Source organism: Aquila chrysaetos, chromosome 25 (assembly GCF_900496995.4).
Source record: "Aquila chrysaetos chrysaetos chromosome 25, bAquChr1.4, whole genome shotgun sequence".
Taxonomy (NCBI): Eukaryota; Metazoa; Chordata; class Aves; order Accipitriformes; family Accipitridae; genus Aquila; species Aquila chrysaetos.
In genome coordinates, this window is record NC_044028.1 from 12,054,349 (window position 1) to 12,071,108 (window position 16,760).

General features: G+C 37.1%; 1 protein-coding gene across 8 annotated transcripts in view; it reads left to right on the forward strand.

The window, feature by feature from the left end:
• Positions 1-16,760, forward strand: part of MRTFB (myocardin related transcription factor B) — an 85,069-nt gene that overhangs the window by 27,755 nt on the left and 40,554 nt on the right. For 2 of the 8 annotated variants that reach the window (XM_030002157.2, XM_030002158.2), the window contains exon 4: positions 9,869-9,999. The exons of the other annotated variants lie outside the window; for them this stretch is intronic. In XM_030002157.2, coding sequence (XP_029858017.1) covers positions 9,879-9,999 — 121 coding nt within the window. In that variant the 5' untranslated portion in view covers positions 9,869-9,878. The remainder of the gene's footprint in view (positions 1-9,868; positions 10,000-16,760) is intronic. 8 annotated transcript variants of the gene reach the window in all.

Sequence of the window (16,760 nt, forward strand, 5' to 3'; positions counted from 1 at the left end):
GAGGCCAACTCTTGTTGCACTTGCCAAAAAGCAGCAAAAGTTACCTTTTCATTGGTTTTGCTTTTCACACTTGTCACCTACAGAGTGGACACTGAAGACATGCCTGTGATTCTGGCAGTCTAACGGCAACCACTGGTGTATAGTCCGTGTCTGTCATGTAAGCAGTTGGGCTCCTCATGTGAATGGAGGTTGGGAAACAGAATGCCGTGGCCTTAAGAGGCTCTTGGTTTGCATCCCTGCCTGAAGAACGCTAGGTTATGCACGCTGTGTTTGCTTTCATAGTCAAGATGCTGTGTCCTTAGGAAGGACAGTGGTTGGAGGAGAAAAGTGACACAGATGAGGCTCTTCTTTGGGAGCAGGAGGGAGAAAATTGATGACTAGGTGTTGTTTAGTTGGACTGCAGTGGAGGAAGAATGACAAGAGTAGCAGGCAGCATGGCACAGCTGAAGTACTAGTCAGAACAATATGCTACCCACGCACTGTACCGCAGTTTCACAAGCTTCTGTCTGAGAGCCAGGAGGTGGCAAGGGAGGGAAGGATAGGCTGTCTGCTGTTGACAGCAGGAGGGTGGATGGGAGTGATGCTGCTTGCATCCTTCCAACTCGCTGTTTCAGAGCCGAAGGGTGGGAAGGGATTGCACATGCAGATACCATCAAAAAAAGGAAATACTGGATGAGCAAAGCTTTTCGCATGCTGAATTAGTACTTTCTCAGAATTGGTGACCATGCCACTTTGGCTGGTACAGGTAGGTGTGAAGGTCTGGATGTCAGGAGCCACGCAATCATAGTTGTTTCAAGGTACATGTAAAATTAAAAGGTCCTAGCTTCTACGTTTTACAGCAATCTCTCTTGGCTTTGTTAGCCCACTGTGCCAGAAACTCCTTGTGAAACTGGCTAGTAGTTTCTGAAAGAGAGACACGTAAGTTACTCTTGTGCAGTTGTCATCCACAGATGGGAGCCTGGCTATATTCTTGTAAAACAGGTGGGTAACTGGTTGGCTCCTATACAGGCCATTGACTGTCCTTTAGCACTCTGTAGGCCTGTCTCAGCTCTTTGTCTTGGCTACAAATGATTTCGGATTGTGAGTGTGCCTGTTCTCTATCCTCTGCATTGTGTGGGGAAACAGTTTTGTTCCAGCTAATGGGTGTCTGCTTCTCTAAACTCAGACCAGAGTAGACATGGGATCGCATTCTGGTTCTGTTTGGGGTTGTATATCTTGTACTGGAGGAGGGTGGAAAAGGTTGTCATGTGCCCACCATGGCTATCTGCTAAATATAGCTCTTTGATGGCTAGCAGCTAATATTCTACAGCAGAATTGAGCTAATTGAAAAAAGAGCTAAGAGTCTTGGATGTTTTGTCAGGAAAAAAGCGTTGGGGCAGTGAACACCTTAAAGTAAAAGCAAGACTGGTAAAATCTCTACTAGAAGAAATTAGTGCCTCTGGCTGCATAAGAACAATGACACTCAGGAGCAAAGACCTTGAAGCACTGAAGGTCCGATGAGAATGACAGCTTCCTATGGGGCCACTAGAGCTTGTGGGGAACTGTAGTGAGTTAAGGTGAAGATGCAAAACACTCTGACCCCCACCCCGACCAAAACAAAAAAACCACAAACCCAAAAAACCAAACCAAAACCAAATACTCCAAATGGTGTCTATTCAGTCCTCCTAAGGGACCACTCGAGCCAGCTGGGAGACAGACGGTTCTCAAAATAACTGAATGAAATCTACATCACACTTAACCTAATGATATTACTTAAATAAATATGATGAACCAAGGGAATTTTTCTGGCATCTAAAAGAGTTGTGGGTATATTAGTTTGGCTGTTATCTCTTATCTTCCACTCCCTCATTATGCAGCACTGGTAACATGCATTCTTGGCATAGTTTTATGGCTTCTGAACAAATTCTTAATCCTCTGTGTGCTTAATAGGTTTGAAGCTGCAAAGTTGATATTAGGGAATCAGGTAAATTTCAGACATTCTCCTTGTATCTGTGTATGACAGGGTTTTTTTCCACTCTTTTAAGATCTGCAATTAGGCATGTTTTTTCATCTCTTAATGTTATATAGGTAGGTTACTGTGCTTAGAAGTTATTTTCTTGAGAATCGGGAGAGATAAAGCGGGGAAAAGATGGCTAGTGGGAAGACTAGAGAACAACAAATGGAAAACTTGGTTCTGATTAAAGTAATAGATTGGTACAGAAAAAAATTGGAAATGTCAAGTTAAGTTCAGTAGTTTCATAGTCACTAAGCTGAAAGCAATGAGATCTGGAAAACAGCATACAGATATTCTGATTAACACCACCACCCTCGCACCCCCCAAAACACACAACAAAAAAACCCCCAAAAACTTCAAAGTAAGTATATTCTAAAAAACCTATGTAGTTATAGAAGTAGTATATAATTTATATAAGTTTACAGTAGAAAAGTGTGTGTGTGTATATGTATATTATAGTGTGTATATAATGTGTGTGTGTGTGTGTGTGTGTGTGTGTGTGTGTAGAGGAATGGTTACCCAGAGAGGTTGTGCAATCTCCATCCATGGCGATATTAAAAATCTGACTGGGCACAGTCCTGGGCAGCCTGTTCCAGCTGACCCTGCTTGAGCAGGCGGTTGGGCTAGGTGATCTCAAGAGGTTGCTTCCAACCTCAGTGATTTTGTGGTTTGTCTTTCCTCTAAGGTTTTAATAGTCCATGGAACATCTGGTGCAAATATTCTACTAAATAATCCTTCGTAAGAACACACAGCGTATTGTAGTTAATACGTATTTGTCTCTGTGTTTGGGGTTTTTTTCTGGGGTGCTGTGGGGTTTTTTTGGAGTTTGTTGGGGTTTTTTTCTTTTAAACAAACAGTGTCCTTAGAACATGGTTTTTAATGTATGGATTCTTTTGGTTTCCCTGTAAATATTTGAATGTTGTCTTATCTGTTATGAGATGAGAGAGCAAACTGAGTAGGTACTGATTTCCCAGTAAGTCTGTCTTTGTCATTGGTACTGCCAGTTCCCACAATCCTAGCATTCCCAGGGCATCAGTCAGTGTCTACAAGGAACGATTTTCAAATATTAAAGCATGTGAAAAGACATACAGGCCAAAACTCAGAGCTCTCTAGGGACTGTGACCTCTTAAATGGAATATATTCTGACATTTTCACAGGCTACATGAAAGAATTCCAGTAGGGTCATACCATTTGGTAAACTTCTAAACAAACATTCCATCATTTTAGTTTGATTTATAGATCTTTTTTTTACATTTTTTTTTCTTAAATTATCTGCTTATTGTGAAGAGATTAACATGGGAGATGTGACCTGTGACTGACTCAATTTAAGGCATCTGGTATATATGAAAAGGTCCTGTTAGAGGGCTTGGCATTTGAGTGATTACAGGAGATATGGAAAGTATGTTTTCCTTTAACGAGATCTCTTGATCAAGCTGTCTTATTCTGACTTTTTTTTCCTGAAATTCCTTGTGGATAACTAAATGCATAGCTAGAAAAGAATGTTGAGTTAATTTTAAATTCCACTGTATAATTTTTTTAAATTGTTAGAACTAAATCCTAGCTGCATATGTTATCATTGAAATGTTAGCTTGTGATCAGCCACTACAAGAAGGTAATGTAGTACAAACAGAACTGGTAATTGATGTGCAGTACTTATTATATGTGCCTTTTGCAAATCATAGGTAGCATGGTGGATGACCAAATATTGTCCTTAAAAAAAATTATATATGTATATGTGCAGTTAAACATATATATATATATATAAATATATGTTTATGTATTTTATAATATACTTTAAAATATTTATTTATTTATTTGTTCAGATGTATATATGGGCAAGGCTGAATGGTAGGGAATTTTAATTTAAACAGTGAACACTGCCAACATGTCCTCCCTTAAAAGGAATTTGTGCGGGTTTTAGTGGGAGAAAAGTAGAACATGGAGAGTTATAAATTTGATATCACTGTAAGTGTTTGCGATTTTTCTGGGAAGAGTAACTGAGGTAGATGGTGACCATAATTTGGGTTGTTTGGGTCATTGTTACCACAATGGTGGAGAACATAGGCAGAAATCGCCAGTCCTTCTGAGGTAATTCCTTAGTCACAGCATAGTACACAATGCTATTTCAAAAATTACTCAAATTTTTCACTTGACTTTTCAAAAAAAACAAATAGAAGATATACTTGATGTTTTACTACCAAAAGAATATGAAGATGAGAGACTTCAATGCTTTGGGGTTTGTATATTTATCTTGAATACAAGCATAAGACTGTATGAGATTTACTGCTGAGTTTTTGACAAATGTCTTAAGTGTTCAAAGCAAAGAGCTTAATGTACTGGTATAGAATTTTTTTTTTTTTTTTCTTTTAACAAAACAAGAAGGCAGAATAGAAACCTATTGCAAGTAGCGGAGCAGAGGAGGGGAACAAACAAAAGCCCCCAAAACAAAACCCCTTAAGTTAACAGTTTGAGGTAACATTCTTAGTGTTTAAAGAAATAATAGAATAAATTATAACAGGAATTATTTAAATGAATATTTTAGTTTGTGTAGTCAGAGCACTATTCTCCTATGTGAAGAAATTATTACACCATGATCAAGAACTGGATTATCCTAACACAATATAAAGGACCAAGAAATTCATTAAGGTGTGCGTAAAGCCAAGATGAAACAAATGTTTGAGTAATTAGGCTTCCCCTCCCCCCCTTCAAAGTCTTGTTGTAGTGAAATAAATTAAATAAGTACGGTTGTTCTTTTTTTTTTTCTTTCTTTTTTTTTTTTTCTCCTAGAGTTTAAGTTCATCTGTAGCGTTTGGGGGTTTTTTTTATGGGATTGCAAAGGAATGAGCTCCATATGATGTGAGGAGTTGGAATGTACTGTTAAAGCAATTGTTGCTTAGTTACTTCATGTTTAATGAGGTTGTGAAGTTGCTTGCAGTTACTGATCTCACTCACCAGATCACTGATACTTAAAAAGATAACAGGACTATTCTGAGTGGCAGACAAGCAGGCACTGTGGAGGGTACAATGTTGCTGCATTGTTTCCTCCTGTACATTGTGATTTTGGTGAATATGTATTAGGCACTTCCTCTTTTTAAATAATGCTTTTTCTGTAGGCTGAAGGTTGGCAGAACTTGAAAGTCCGTGTTGCAGGAGGATGGAAAGAAAAAACATAGATTACCTTAGATTAAAAGCAAACATTTATGAAAAACTTGTGCAATATATTGCTAATAAATGAGAAGTTACTGGATTCCGGTTTATGGAACTGACAGGGATGTTCCATTCTGAAGCCTTTTTTCTTCATTTCACCCACTTGTATACAATATATATAACTTAAATAAATTGAAATTAAAATGAGAGGTAATTCTACCCTCTGAAGATAATATGAATTCCAACAGATTTAATTTTTATTGAAACAATAAGCGTGTTGTGTATCTTTTACTTCAGCTTCTGGTTTTGATACACTGATGCTGTTTGTAATTGGGTTTAAGCCTGTAATTGAAAGATACCACATGCACCACTTAAGATTTTCTTTTAGCTGAAAGAGATATGTACTTATGTTTAGTTGTTCGATAGAAAGTAGTGTTTCAGGCACAGTTTTGTTTCTAGCTCATTATAGGTTTCTGTAAGATCCTCAGTGTCATTTAGCTATTTGTACTGTTAAAAATTGCTCTTTGGAAACAGGTACATGTTCAAATTGGAGAGGTTATACATCCAGTGTTTTCTTTGGAAATGAGTAGTTCTCCTTCCTTTATTATGAAACCTTCTGCGTTTAAGTACACAGTCAGAAAGACAAGATGAAAATTTCAGTATTTGAAAAATTTTTTTGGCCTGTTTTTTAATAATGCCATTGATTTCCAATGACAATCCAAATTCCAGCTGCCTTTTAGAAACTGAACACAAAAGCACTTCCAAACTGTGAGTGGAGTTGAAAGATCCCAAGCTGCTTTTGTATATATTTTATATTTCATGGGTTGTGTTCTATTTACCATATAGCTGCTGAAATAGAGAAAAGGCTTTAAAGAGTGGTCAAAGAACAAACAAGTTGCTATTGTTTCACTAATACTTATTCTAGAGTATTTTTTGTTATAGGACAAAATGAGTAATTTGAATGGGGAAGTATTAAGTTCCCACCCTTGAAGTCTTTCACCAGTTCTTTTTGAGATAAATGTGGAATTAGCATCCTTCAAAACCAACAATGAAAGTAACTGCTGTACAAAGCTGTTTTTATCTGTCAAAACAATGACCTTCAAGACAGATATAATCCAGACACAAGAAGTATGTTTAAAGTATCAACATGGTGTTGGTGGCCAACGGCAGGGCTTCTGCTATTCTGCAAGAGCAAAAAAAAAAAAAAAATTACTGTCAGATTTGCAAGTGCATAAGTAAATCTGAGAAGTAGGTGTGGTGCTTTAGCAGTCAAAGGTAAGAACATATGTGAACTGTTCTAGGAGAGTTACAAATTTATTTCATTTAGCAGGGAAAAGGGAGCTCTTAAATGGCAGGTGGATTGGCTCTCTGGGGATTATGAGGAGGCACTTTGCCTTGATTCACATGGGACCTGCTCATGATTGGAAGACACCTCTGAACAACTGAGTATTGTTAGTTAGCAGATGAATTTAGTACTTGAATGTGCTAACCAGCTAACTGTTTCTGTTCCTCCTAGTACCGTTCTTAGGAATGTGAGAAAGTTGCTCATAAAAACATGTACTTTTCCCATGTTACAGTGCTGCAACTACAGCTACTGAGCCAGCAGTTGTGAGATGCCCCCAGGTGCCAGTGAAACTGTCTCAGAATTTTAGACTTTTCTAATAGACATGTTGAGACACAGTGATTATTTTTTCTTTGAAGTCTTATCACTAAAAATAATAGAACTATACTGTTGATCACTCAAGTAACCAGGATATCCAAATTATCAGTTGAGCTTGGATTAATGTTTATTCAAGACTGCTGGGAAAACAAGACGATGTTGGACTATGAGCCTTTTTTCATTATGTGGGGGATAAATGTCTTTCTCTGTGTAGGGATTTATGAGAAACTGTTCCTTGGGCAGAATGTCCAGGCATTCTTTATATTCACAGTATAACTGCATCTAACAAAAACTATTTTTCTTCTTCCAAGGTGTCTTTTCCTCTTCAGTTGTTAACGTCTGCCCCAGCCCCAACTATTCAATATTGTATAGCATTTATTGGCAACTACGATATTTGGTTATATGGAAAATACGCAGCATCGTTTTGATCATTCATGTCTCCTAGTCTGCACAAGAATTTCATCATTCTTATTTTCTGTAAATTCTGTGATTCCTGCTTTTCTTCATAAAGTTATGTGCAAATTACTGTTGAGATTTTGATCGGACTTAAATGTGTTTTAACATATTCATCTGTATGTTAGCTTGTATTGAACTGGGAGGTGAATCTGAAGCAAAATATTAGGCTTAACTCCAAGTGGCTGAAGCATAAGCATATTCATTTCTGTAAATTCTGCTGTGGAGGGGGTACCCTTGAAAAAGGGGAGGAGTGGACAGCAGGAACTCCATGCTACTAAAGCTCATCTTTCTCAACAGGTGAGAAACGTTCATGAAGGCTTGAACTGCTGTTACCCAACTCCTATTACTGTGATCCAGCATTCACTTGAGCACTGGACACTCTTAATTTATATAAAGCACTATAAACAGATAGGAATGGATAGAACTATGACATTTGAAGGAAAATGTATTACTCCGTGGGTTCTTTAAGTACACACTTCCTTATTAGTATGTTGATTTTTTTAATTTCAAAATACTCTATTCTCTGAATCATTTTGAAATAGCTTCAGAACAAAGTACTGATTTTTCAGAAAATACGTGAAGTGCACTGTACCCTTCCCATAAAACAATTTCTGCTGTTACATATTGTCATACTGTTCGAATATAATTAATCCGTCCAAACTGTTAACTTCTCTGTTGGCACAAGAAAAATGTGGAGTTATAATCTGGTATATCCGTAACTTTGTAAGATTCTATTTATTGACTGTCTCAGATTTTCATATAGATTTCTTAAGCAGTTTGTGTTTGTATTCTGTTTGTCTGGAATTTTTTTTTCCTGAATGTGTGGAGTTTCTCAACAGTAATTTTGTTTATTATGCATAATAAGTGTTCTGGCTGCAGGCAGTGAGGAAGTTCATTTGATTTATGAAGGAGTTCTTCCACGGTAATTTTTTTTTTCTTGCGTTCAGTAAAAATCACTGCAAAAGCAGATGTATTGGAATAGTCTATAATTTGTATTTAAGCAAAATCTAATTTAAGCTGGTGATTTTTATACAAATGAGGTGCAAACAACAAATCCTTAGGTTGGGAGAGCTGCCTCTCAAATCAGTTATGCTGCAAGAGTTTTCTTTTGCCTGTATTTTCAGCTCCTCTAGATGTTAAGAAGCTGATACAGCCTAGTAAGCTCATGACTCCTTTGAATCTGCAGTTCTGAGTAGATCTAGGTCTCCTTTCTCCCAGCAGTGGGAAGATGGGGAGAGGCCTTCAAGTCCTGCTGGCCGTGTCACACAGTCCCGCTCCCTGTGGTATCAGCGCTTGCCCCGGGAGTGTGTTGTTAAGGTGAAGAGTCGGTGTTGAATGATTGTCTTGTAGAAAGATCCAAAGAGGAAAGATGATTTTTTTTCTAGTTTCCACTTTTAAAAATTCTGCATCAGGTGTTTGGTATTGTATATAGATCTTTTCAAATCTGATGCCATAAAAGTGAAACAGTTTTTCTGAGTGGAGATGTCTTTCATAATTTCAGGCTGAAGGATTTAAAATATGAAGTAGGGTTGTGGAAAATAAGTATAATTATAGCATTTTTAGGCCAAAGGGAGGGGAAGATGCACCTGCTAGAGCTACTTGTTGACAGGTAGTGACTACTTAAAATTACATATAGTTTATTTTCCCTAAGTACATGAAATGCAAACTAGTCTGCTGTTCCTCATGGCCACTGCCAGATAATTAGAGGGGATCCATTTCCCCAGAATCTTCCCAGTTGATACTGAAGTTGATGACTCACTTAAGATAAATGTGATATGCTGGAGAGAATGGCAGATCAGAAGCTGTGGGAGGAAGTACTCCTGAAACTGCTGGGAATAATGAGATGTGTAACAGTAATGCAAAAAGGAAAATAATAAAATACTTGGGTTTTAGCTGTTTACAACAAGGAACAGAATCCTTATACTGCAAGGAAAGACATGGAAATAATGACTGGTTTTCCCATTACCTCTGCTAGATAAATGTCTGAAACAAGACCTGGGGCTGGGGTGGGTGGGAAGGTTCCTCAGCATAACTTTTTCAAATGCCAATGTGCAGCTTTGTTTACTGGTGAAACTTAATGAGTAACGAATGTGCCAGTCAGGCAAAGATGAAGTATTTCTGCTGCCTGCAGCAGTGTTCAGAGTAGTGGGGGAAGGGGCAAAAAGGGAGAGAGTCCTCAGCTGTAGTTTGTCTTGGGTATCAGCAAATGCTGCTCCTTCAGCGACGCTGGATTTATTTTTAACTGCTTGACTCATTCTTTGTCAGATGATTGACCATCAAGCTGCATATTGAAACACGAATGTGCAGAGGAAGCAAGCGTAACTGAAGGAAAAGGGGGAGTGGTTGTCTGGGAAAAGAGGTGGGATTTGGGAGTTCTGCTTCACATGCTCTGTGCCTGCTGTCTGAGTGAGTTACAGGCTCCAAAGCAGCCTGAGCGTACTGCAGGTCAACCTAGAAAGTGAAGGATGATGATGGCTGCTTTCGGCTGCACAAAGGCGCAATTGCTCATTTATTAGGAGCAAGGACCTGGAAGCAGCGTTCGGGACAGCAGTGTACTGCTTAGTGACAAATTAGTATTTTTTTTTCCTATGCTGGATGTTGCTATTCTAAAGGATTCTCATCATGATCGATAGCTCCAAGAAGCAGCAACAGGGCTTTTCCGAGATTTTACCTGCAGGAGATGTTAAGCCACTGAAGGAGAAGGAATGCCTTGAGCTGAACAGCCAGAAAAGTCTCAAGGAAGGTCAGTCATTTGCTAGTTGGGGGACAGAAAATGCAGAAGTACTGGGCAGATTCAATTCACCAGCATTGGTGGTGTAATGCTATATGTCAGGGAGAATTTTTGTACATTAAATGAGGTATGGTTTTCTGTCTTAAAAAAATTTCTAAAAGGCTAATTTAGAATTTACCTGAAGCTATTAAAATAATGATGATAATAGCTTGATAGAAATTGTAGTATGAAGAAAAATGAGTGATTAAGTACTCTTTTCAGAGTTGCATTTAGTGCTGAATTAATTAAGTACTCTGAAATTGTCCTGTGAATATTGCACAAAATGCTTCAAAATACCACTGTGGAAATAAATATAATGAAATAAATGTCATTAAATATGACACTATTAAAAGTAAAACCCCACAAACCTTTAGTTTTAGACGTGTATTACTACCTCATTTTCAACAGTGCTTTTCTCGGCTACTGTCTTTCTCTAGAATCCCTTCTGCCCTCATACTTTAAATTAGATTTGACTCTGATTTCCAGATGTATGCTTTTCAAATAATGTTACGTCTTCTTAAATGTTTGGTTTTAGGCTGTGCATTAAATTGATATGATACACAAGCATTAGTTTGTAAAATAGCAATAATATAGAGGATATTTGGAGCATTATTTAAAGCTGACAAATGGTACTATACCAGATTCATTTAAAGTAGTATTTGTTAGGCTGTAGCAATAGTACTGCTGAGAAATGGAAGTTGTCTTACTCCTTCTAGCTGGAGGCATTCTTCTAGCTGGCCGGTGTTAAGGAGGAGAAGGAAGAGACTTCTCGAGGTTAGCTGCCAGCCCTGCATAGAACAGTTTAACCGATGTATTTTAACATACCAGGCTCTCTGCAGTTTAAGACTCAAACTCCAAGTTCTTAATCAATTGGAAACAAACTGTATTAGTAGTAGACAAAATTCCTTCTTTCCTTTTACAGCTCTCTGCCTTGGCTTTTACTCCAGATATCTCTGGATTGTCTGGTGGTTCAGAGATTTCTTCCTTGGTGTTGTGGCAAGACTGCTGTTTTTCCCCCTTCTACATGAGATCATGCCTTTCTCAGAATTTAAATGCTGGGTTGTTTGGGGGTTTTGTTTGTTTTTAAATTTGGGTCTTAATAATGTTTCAAGTAGTGAAAAGATAGCCCATATTCATTCTTGAATTCAGCAACTGACAGTTCATTTTTAAAAAAAAACCCCTTACTTAGCTGTAAGCTAGGGCTAGAGAAAACACTGATTTTTATATAATGTACTGATACCAAAGGTTTCTTGTTGATTGGAAAGAGAGATAATAAGAAGTTGAGTGTTGATGCACATGGCTGTGGCTGAGAGCATAACAGTTCTACTTCCTTTACAGCAAGAGAGTACTGATTGAAAGACAGTGATCAAAGAGAAAGGGCCAATGGTGGCTTCTTTTTCATGGTGTTTGCCTTGCAACTCCAAATAGGCCCAGTTAAACCTGCTGCTGCTGCATCCGAAGTTCTGTGGGGCCACAGGAACAAAGAAAGGCAGCGAGGAAGTTGAGAGGGACAGTGGAGTAAGCATACTGTTGTAGGAAATACTGTAGGAAAAAAACTGTAACTAATCCAAGCTACCAAGAAATACAGGGGAGAAAGATGTGAAAAAACTAGCATGGTGGGTAGTGTAGGTGGGCTAATAAGTAACCACAATAATGATTATCTTCAGTCTTTGAATATGTCTGTCATGTAGAAAGTGGATGAAAGAATGTACATTACAATAATAACGGTCTGTCAGAGTAGCAAAAAACCTGCAATTATGGGACACTCTTCCAGTCTAAATTCATGGCTGTTTTAGAGTTTAAATCATTCAATGTATAAAAGAAGATATAATTGTTTTCCACAATCACTATCTTTGCTTCCTTTTCTCTGTTTTAGTACCTGTTCTCCATTTTCACTTTTTCCCAGTAAATATTGCTTATCCTTTTCTCTCTTCTAAGTTTGGCAACCTAATAGTTAAAATAATGAACCTCTTTTTGAGAGTGTGGGTGACTACAGGATCTCCTCTTCCAGCCTTTCCTCTTTCTAAAGCTTAGAAAAAACAGGCATTTTCTTTCTTGTACTATATAGAATGAATTGTTGAAAACATTGCAAATCTGCTCGATTTGCATCTAGAGAGACTAAAACAGAGCTTCACCTTTTCAATTTACAATGCTAGGAAATATGTAGTTCAGGTATTTTGTAGATTTTTAAAAATTCAATTGAATTTGTTAATTTCATCCTATTTAAATAACACTATAAATAACATTAAAACACTTCTTATTTTACAGAACAGTATATTCTGAATTAGCTTGTGGCATTCTGTCTCTGTTTTTTTGTCGTCCCGTCTCCTCCCTTCTCCCCCCGTCCCCTTTCTTTTTGCTTTAGTTCAAATGATGATGTGACTGGTTTTGCCACCTGAATCATCAACCCTTTTTTGTTAGGACACAAAAATACTTACGAATACCATCTGTGAATGGTTAAAACTCCAAAAATGAAAAATGTAATCTTCATAATCTATTTTGCACAGGTTTGATAATCTTAAAATCCTGAGATAGTACTGTGTGCTTATTTCAGCAATGAGTACCTTATGGGAATTGTTAGGCGCAGTTCTTTTTTTAAGTAGTATTTCTTTGTAAGGAAAGAGACTTCTGGTGGAAACACAAATCCCAACACTGTCTTCAGCAAATTAATATTAAGGGCACTGGGAGGTTAGATTACAAGGATGACTTTTTTTCTTTGCTTAGGCTAATGAATACTCTTAGAAGGTACACATTATAGAATCCTATAGCACGGGAGGAAATCCTCTTAATTACCCTAGTTTCTTGTAAACAACTCATATGTTATTGTTACATATTGACTGTTCTGTGAAAGCAGTTCTTAATTTTATCTGTTTTATCAGATTTATCAGATCTGTTTTGTATGAGCAAGGAACAAAAATACTTTTTGGCTCTGATGCTAACCATACCATGCTAACTAAACAGCTTTTTCCTGTAGCATTGACTTCTAAAGTCAACTAAGTAGCCAAAACATTTAGAAAATTCAAGTGAAAAGCCTTAAATCAGGACATCATTGTGCATACAGTTAGTAAGAAAGAGTTAGTATCATCAACAATGCATATATTAGGAATATACTCAGGCTGCAGTATCTAACTGAGGAGTGAAGTGAATTTATGAAGTCTTGCCTTCTACCCTAAATTCTTTTAATATAAAGACTGATGAGCTCCTGCAAGAGTGCATGACCATGCAGAACTCTTGAAGACACAATATTAAATTGGTGAAACAAATCAGTATGGTGCTATCTCAGGTGGGTTTTAAAAGCAGGCTGGATCCCAGTTTGTTTGCACTATATTTTTCATATATGAATCTGAGCTTCAAAGTTACCAGTTAGTTTAAGGGAAGAAAAACTAACCGGGAAGGAAATTTTGTTTCCACCTTGAAACATAATTTCTTTCCTGGATTTGTGTTGCTTTTTAATTTTACTGGAGAAACTGGAGACTGGCAAGTGCAAGAAACAGGATACAGGGTGGAATGAGTAAAGCACAGGGATTTCTCAGGTGCTGACTGGAAACGTCTTCATGCTGTCTGGTTAATAGCTTGCCAGATTACCAGATTTAGTCAGGAAGGATTTCTTCCCTTCCTCCCTTGCAATCAAATGAATATTGCATGAGAATTGTTTTTTTTAACAGATTTCCTGCTGTTGCTGGCATGTTCAGTATTGGTGATACTCTTGACCTCTACTGCTCTCCTGCGGTAGCATGTTAGACTTAAAAGTCTACTGTTGGTTTTCTGGGTTTGGTTGTTCATTTTTTTTAAAAAAAAAAAAAGCTTTTAACTTTTGTTATATGGTGTTTAGAGGTGGTTTTATGACCCCTTATCAGTGGCAGTCTACTGGGTATGTTTTTTGAGACACAGATAATGAGAAAAATACTGGGGGAAAAAAGGTATTATTCCTGTAGTCTTAGTTAATAAAGGAAGCACGATAAATTCAGTGTTCTGATCCTGTGAGGCTGTGTTAAAATTCTTAACTTCATGTATCTACCATAAACAATCTCTTTAATGACAGTGGGATAATTTTATGTCTTATAAGTAAATCAGCACTTATTCTGCAAAAATTTCTTCTTCATTGTAGCACTTAAATGAATAATAAATATATGGTAATCCCATTACAATAAACACATGCTTAAATACTTCGATAAACCAAGGCCACAATGCATTAATTTAATTTTGTATGTAATCTGTATCCAATTAGAGGAAGCAGTGGCTAACCAAGTGTTCTAAGGAAACCTGCTATGGCAACTACAAGATTTCCTAAAGGTTTCATAAAAGGTTAGGATTAAGACTGCTGCTGCTGAAAGTAGGTGTAGTCTCATCCAGCCCTACCCTGCTCACTGCCAACCTCTTTCTTGTGTTTGCTTCAGTAATTACGCAGCCCTGAAGTGAGTAGGATCAGTGAACAGGTATTACTGAAGACTATTTATTTTAAGTGTTAGTTTTCAGCCAAATCAGAGCACTGACCTGATGAGCTGCATCTTTGCCAGTGTTGATGCAACAGAAGCAGCTGGGGTTGGAGAGAGGAAGAGACCATTGTCTTTTCATCAGTAATCCTGTCTTAGGTCATATTAAGTTATGAAACCACGCTCTGAAACCACTGTGTGTTTTGTTGCTATGCTGGAGGTTTCCTCTTTCCTTTCACAAAGCGTCCAACAAAACATGTATGTACCTCAGCCTTTTTAATGCAAAGTGCTTCTTAATGCAGCGACTTTGCTGTCACTGTAAGCAATCTGACTCATCCACTGGGCAAGCATCTGCAGAAATCGGATGTTGTCTACATAGCAGAGTTGACATAATGCCATTACTTACATCCCAGTTTGCAATCAGGCATCTTAGTGTAAATCCACCTTCCTCAGTGTTTTGAATTAATGTGTAATCTCATGAGTCGGAGGATCTGCTTGGTTATGTATTTTGTTTACTGGCTCCACTGTGCCTAGGAAGAGCATGGAAAATGGAGGTAATACCTCCTTGAGAGGGCTTGGCTGGAAATCATCTGTCATCATTCAATACAATATGCTCCAAATTATCACAAAGCAAGTCTGTAGAAGATGCAGAATTTAAACCCAAGTTTCCTGAGTCCCCTGACAGAACACTTCTTGGCTGATAGTAGTATTTGAGGAAATGCGAATTATTTTTAAAAAAATCGTAAGACTGTACTAAGCAGAGGAATACTTGTAGATTTAGAAAATGTAATTATTGTTAATATATTTAAGGTACACAATTTTACAGAATACTTGAAATGTAAGCTTTAGTCGATTCAGACTTTCCACCCAAGATGGTAGAGATTTTTCTCATTTTGAAGATGTAAACAGAACTGTGAAAAGTATAGATTTTGCTTTTTACATATTTATATATTCATCCCAGCAGACATTCCGGTAATTTGTTTGGAGGCTCGTGTATGTTCTGGCTTGTTTCTAAGCAACGTGTTCCATAGCAATAGGATACAATACAGATTGTCCTATACCCTAGTCATTTAAGCTTCTCAACTGACGATATTGTTATGCTTTATATTTTTGTTTTAAATGTTAAGTTTACATTTAGCTATCTTTCCCATCTAGCTTTTCATTTTCTACTTTCACTATGATGATGTTACTTCTAGAAAGAGTTATGTGTACATCATTACTGGCTTACAGACAAAAGCTTTAAATCACAGTGGTATAATTTAAAAGATTTGGAGGTCCTGCAGGGTTTCCCTCCAGAATTCTGAAGAGATTATCTGAAATGGCCCTCAGTAGTCTCCATTCACATGCTTTACATTTATCCAGAACATTTCTAAGCCGAAACGAAAGTATGACTGAATAATTGCTTAAAATGAGTATGCATCAGAGGCTGTTTCACTTTTCTTAATTATTTTGGGTATAGTCTTAGCAGAAAAATCACATATACAATAATGGAAAAAAGAACATTAAAAGTATATAAAAATAAGTAAGAGATTTACTTATAAAACCAAGTAAAAATAAGTAAAATATTTTCTTTTTTTAAATGATAACCTGGCATATGTGAAAGTTTTGAAGACTGAACCCAATATAACATATTCACTCATGTTTAGATCATGTCTGATTTCTTTAATGATGAATTATTTTTGTTTTAAAACTGAGAGTATTTAACATACTGTATCACCATCTTCAGGCTGATGGGAGGCAAGTACCACGATTTTAAATGCATTTTATCTTTAAAATGCTGTGTAACTTATTTAGAATCACTTCCAACAAATTACAGGTAGCTAAATATTTTCATGGTTTTTCCCTCTCCTTCCTTCCTTCTTTGACATGCCATATAAATGAAAGGAATGCTACGTTACCAAATTTCTGACTTTGGAGACGTGTGGAATGAGTAATGCCAGGTCCAAACTGGTTACCATATTCCATAACCTTCCTGAAATGTGTACCTTGCATAGCACCTGCTCTTTCTTCTACTTACTATACAAAACATTCAGTTTATTAAATTTTTAGTTTTATTCACAGAACAAATATTAGTTGAAAAGATTAACCGTTTTTGTCTCAATAATGCATTTAATGAATTACAAATAGAGTACAACACCCCATATAGAGTTGAGGGAGAAACAATTGCAACTCAGGAGAAAGCAAAACATCTGTCTCTGGAAAATTAACTTAGTGTAAATAATGCTGTTTAGAAAATGCCATATAAACTTTTAAGTCCAAGCAGATGGAGTTTGGGGGTGCAAGGGTAACAACTGAAAGAGG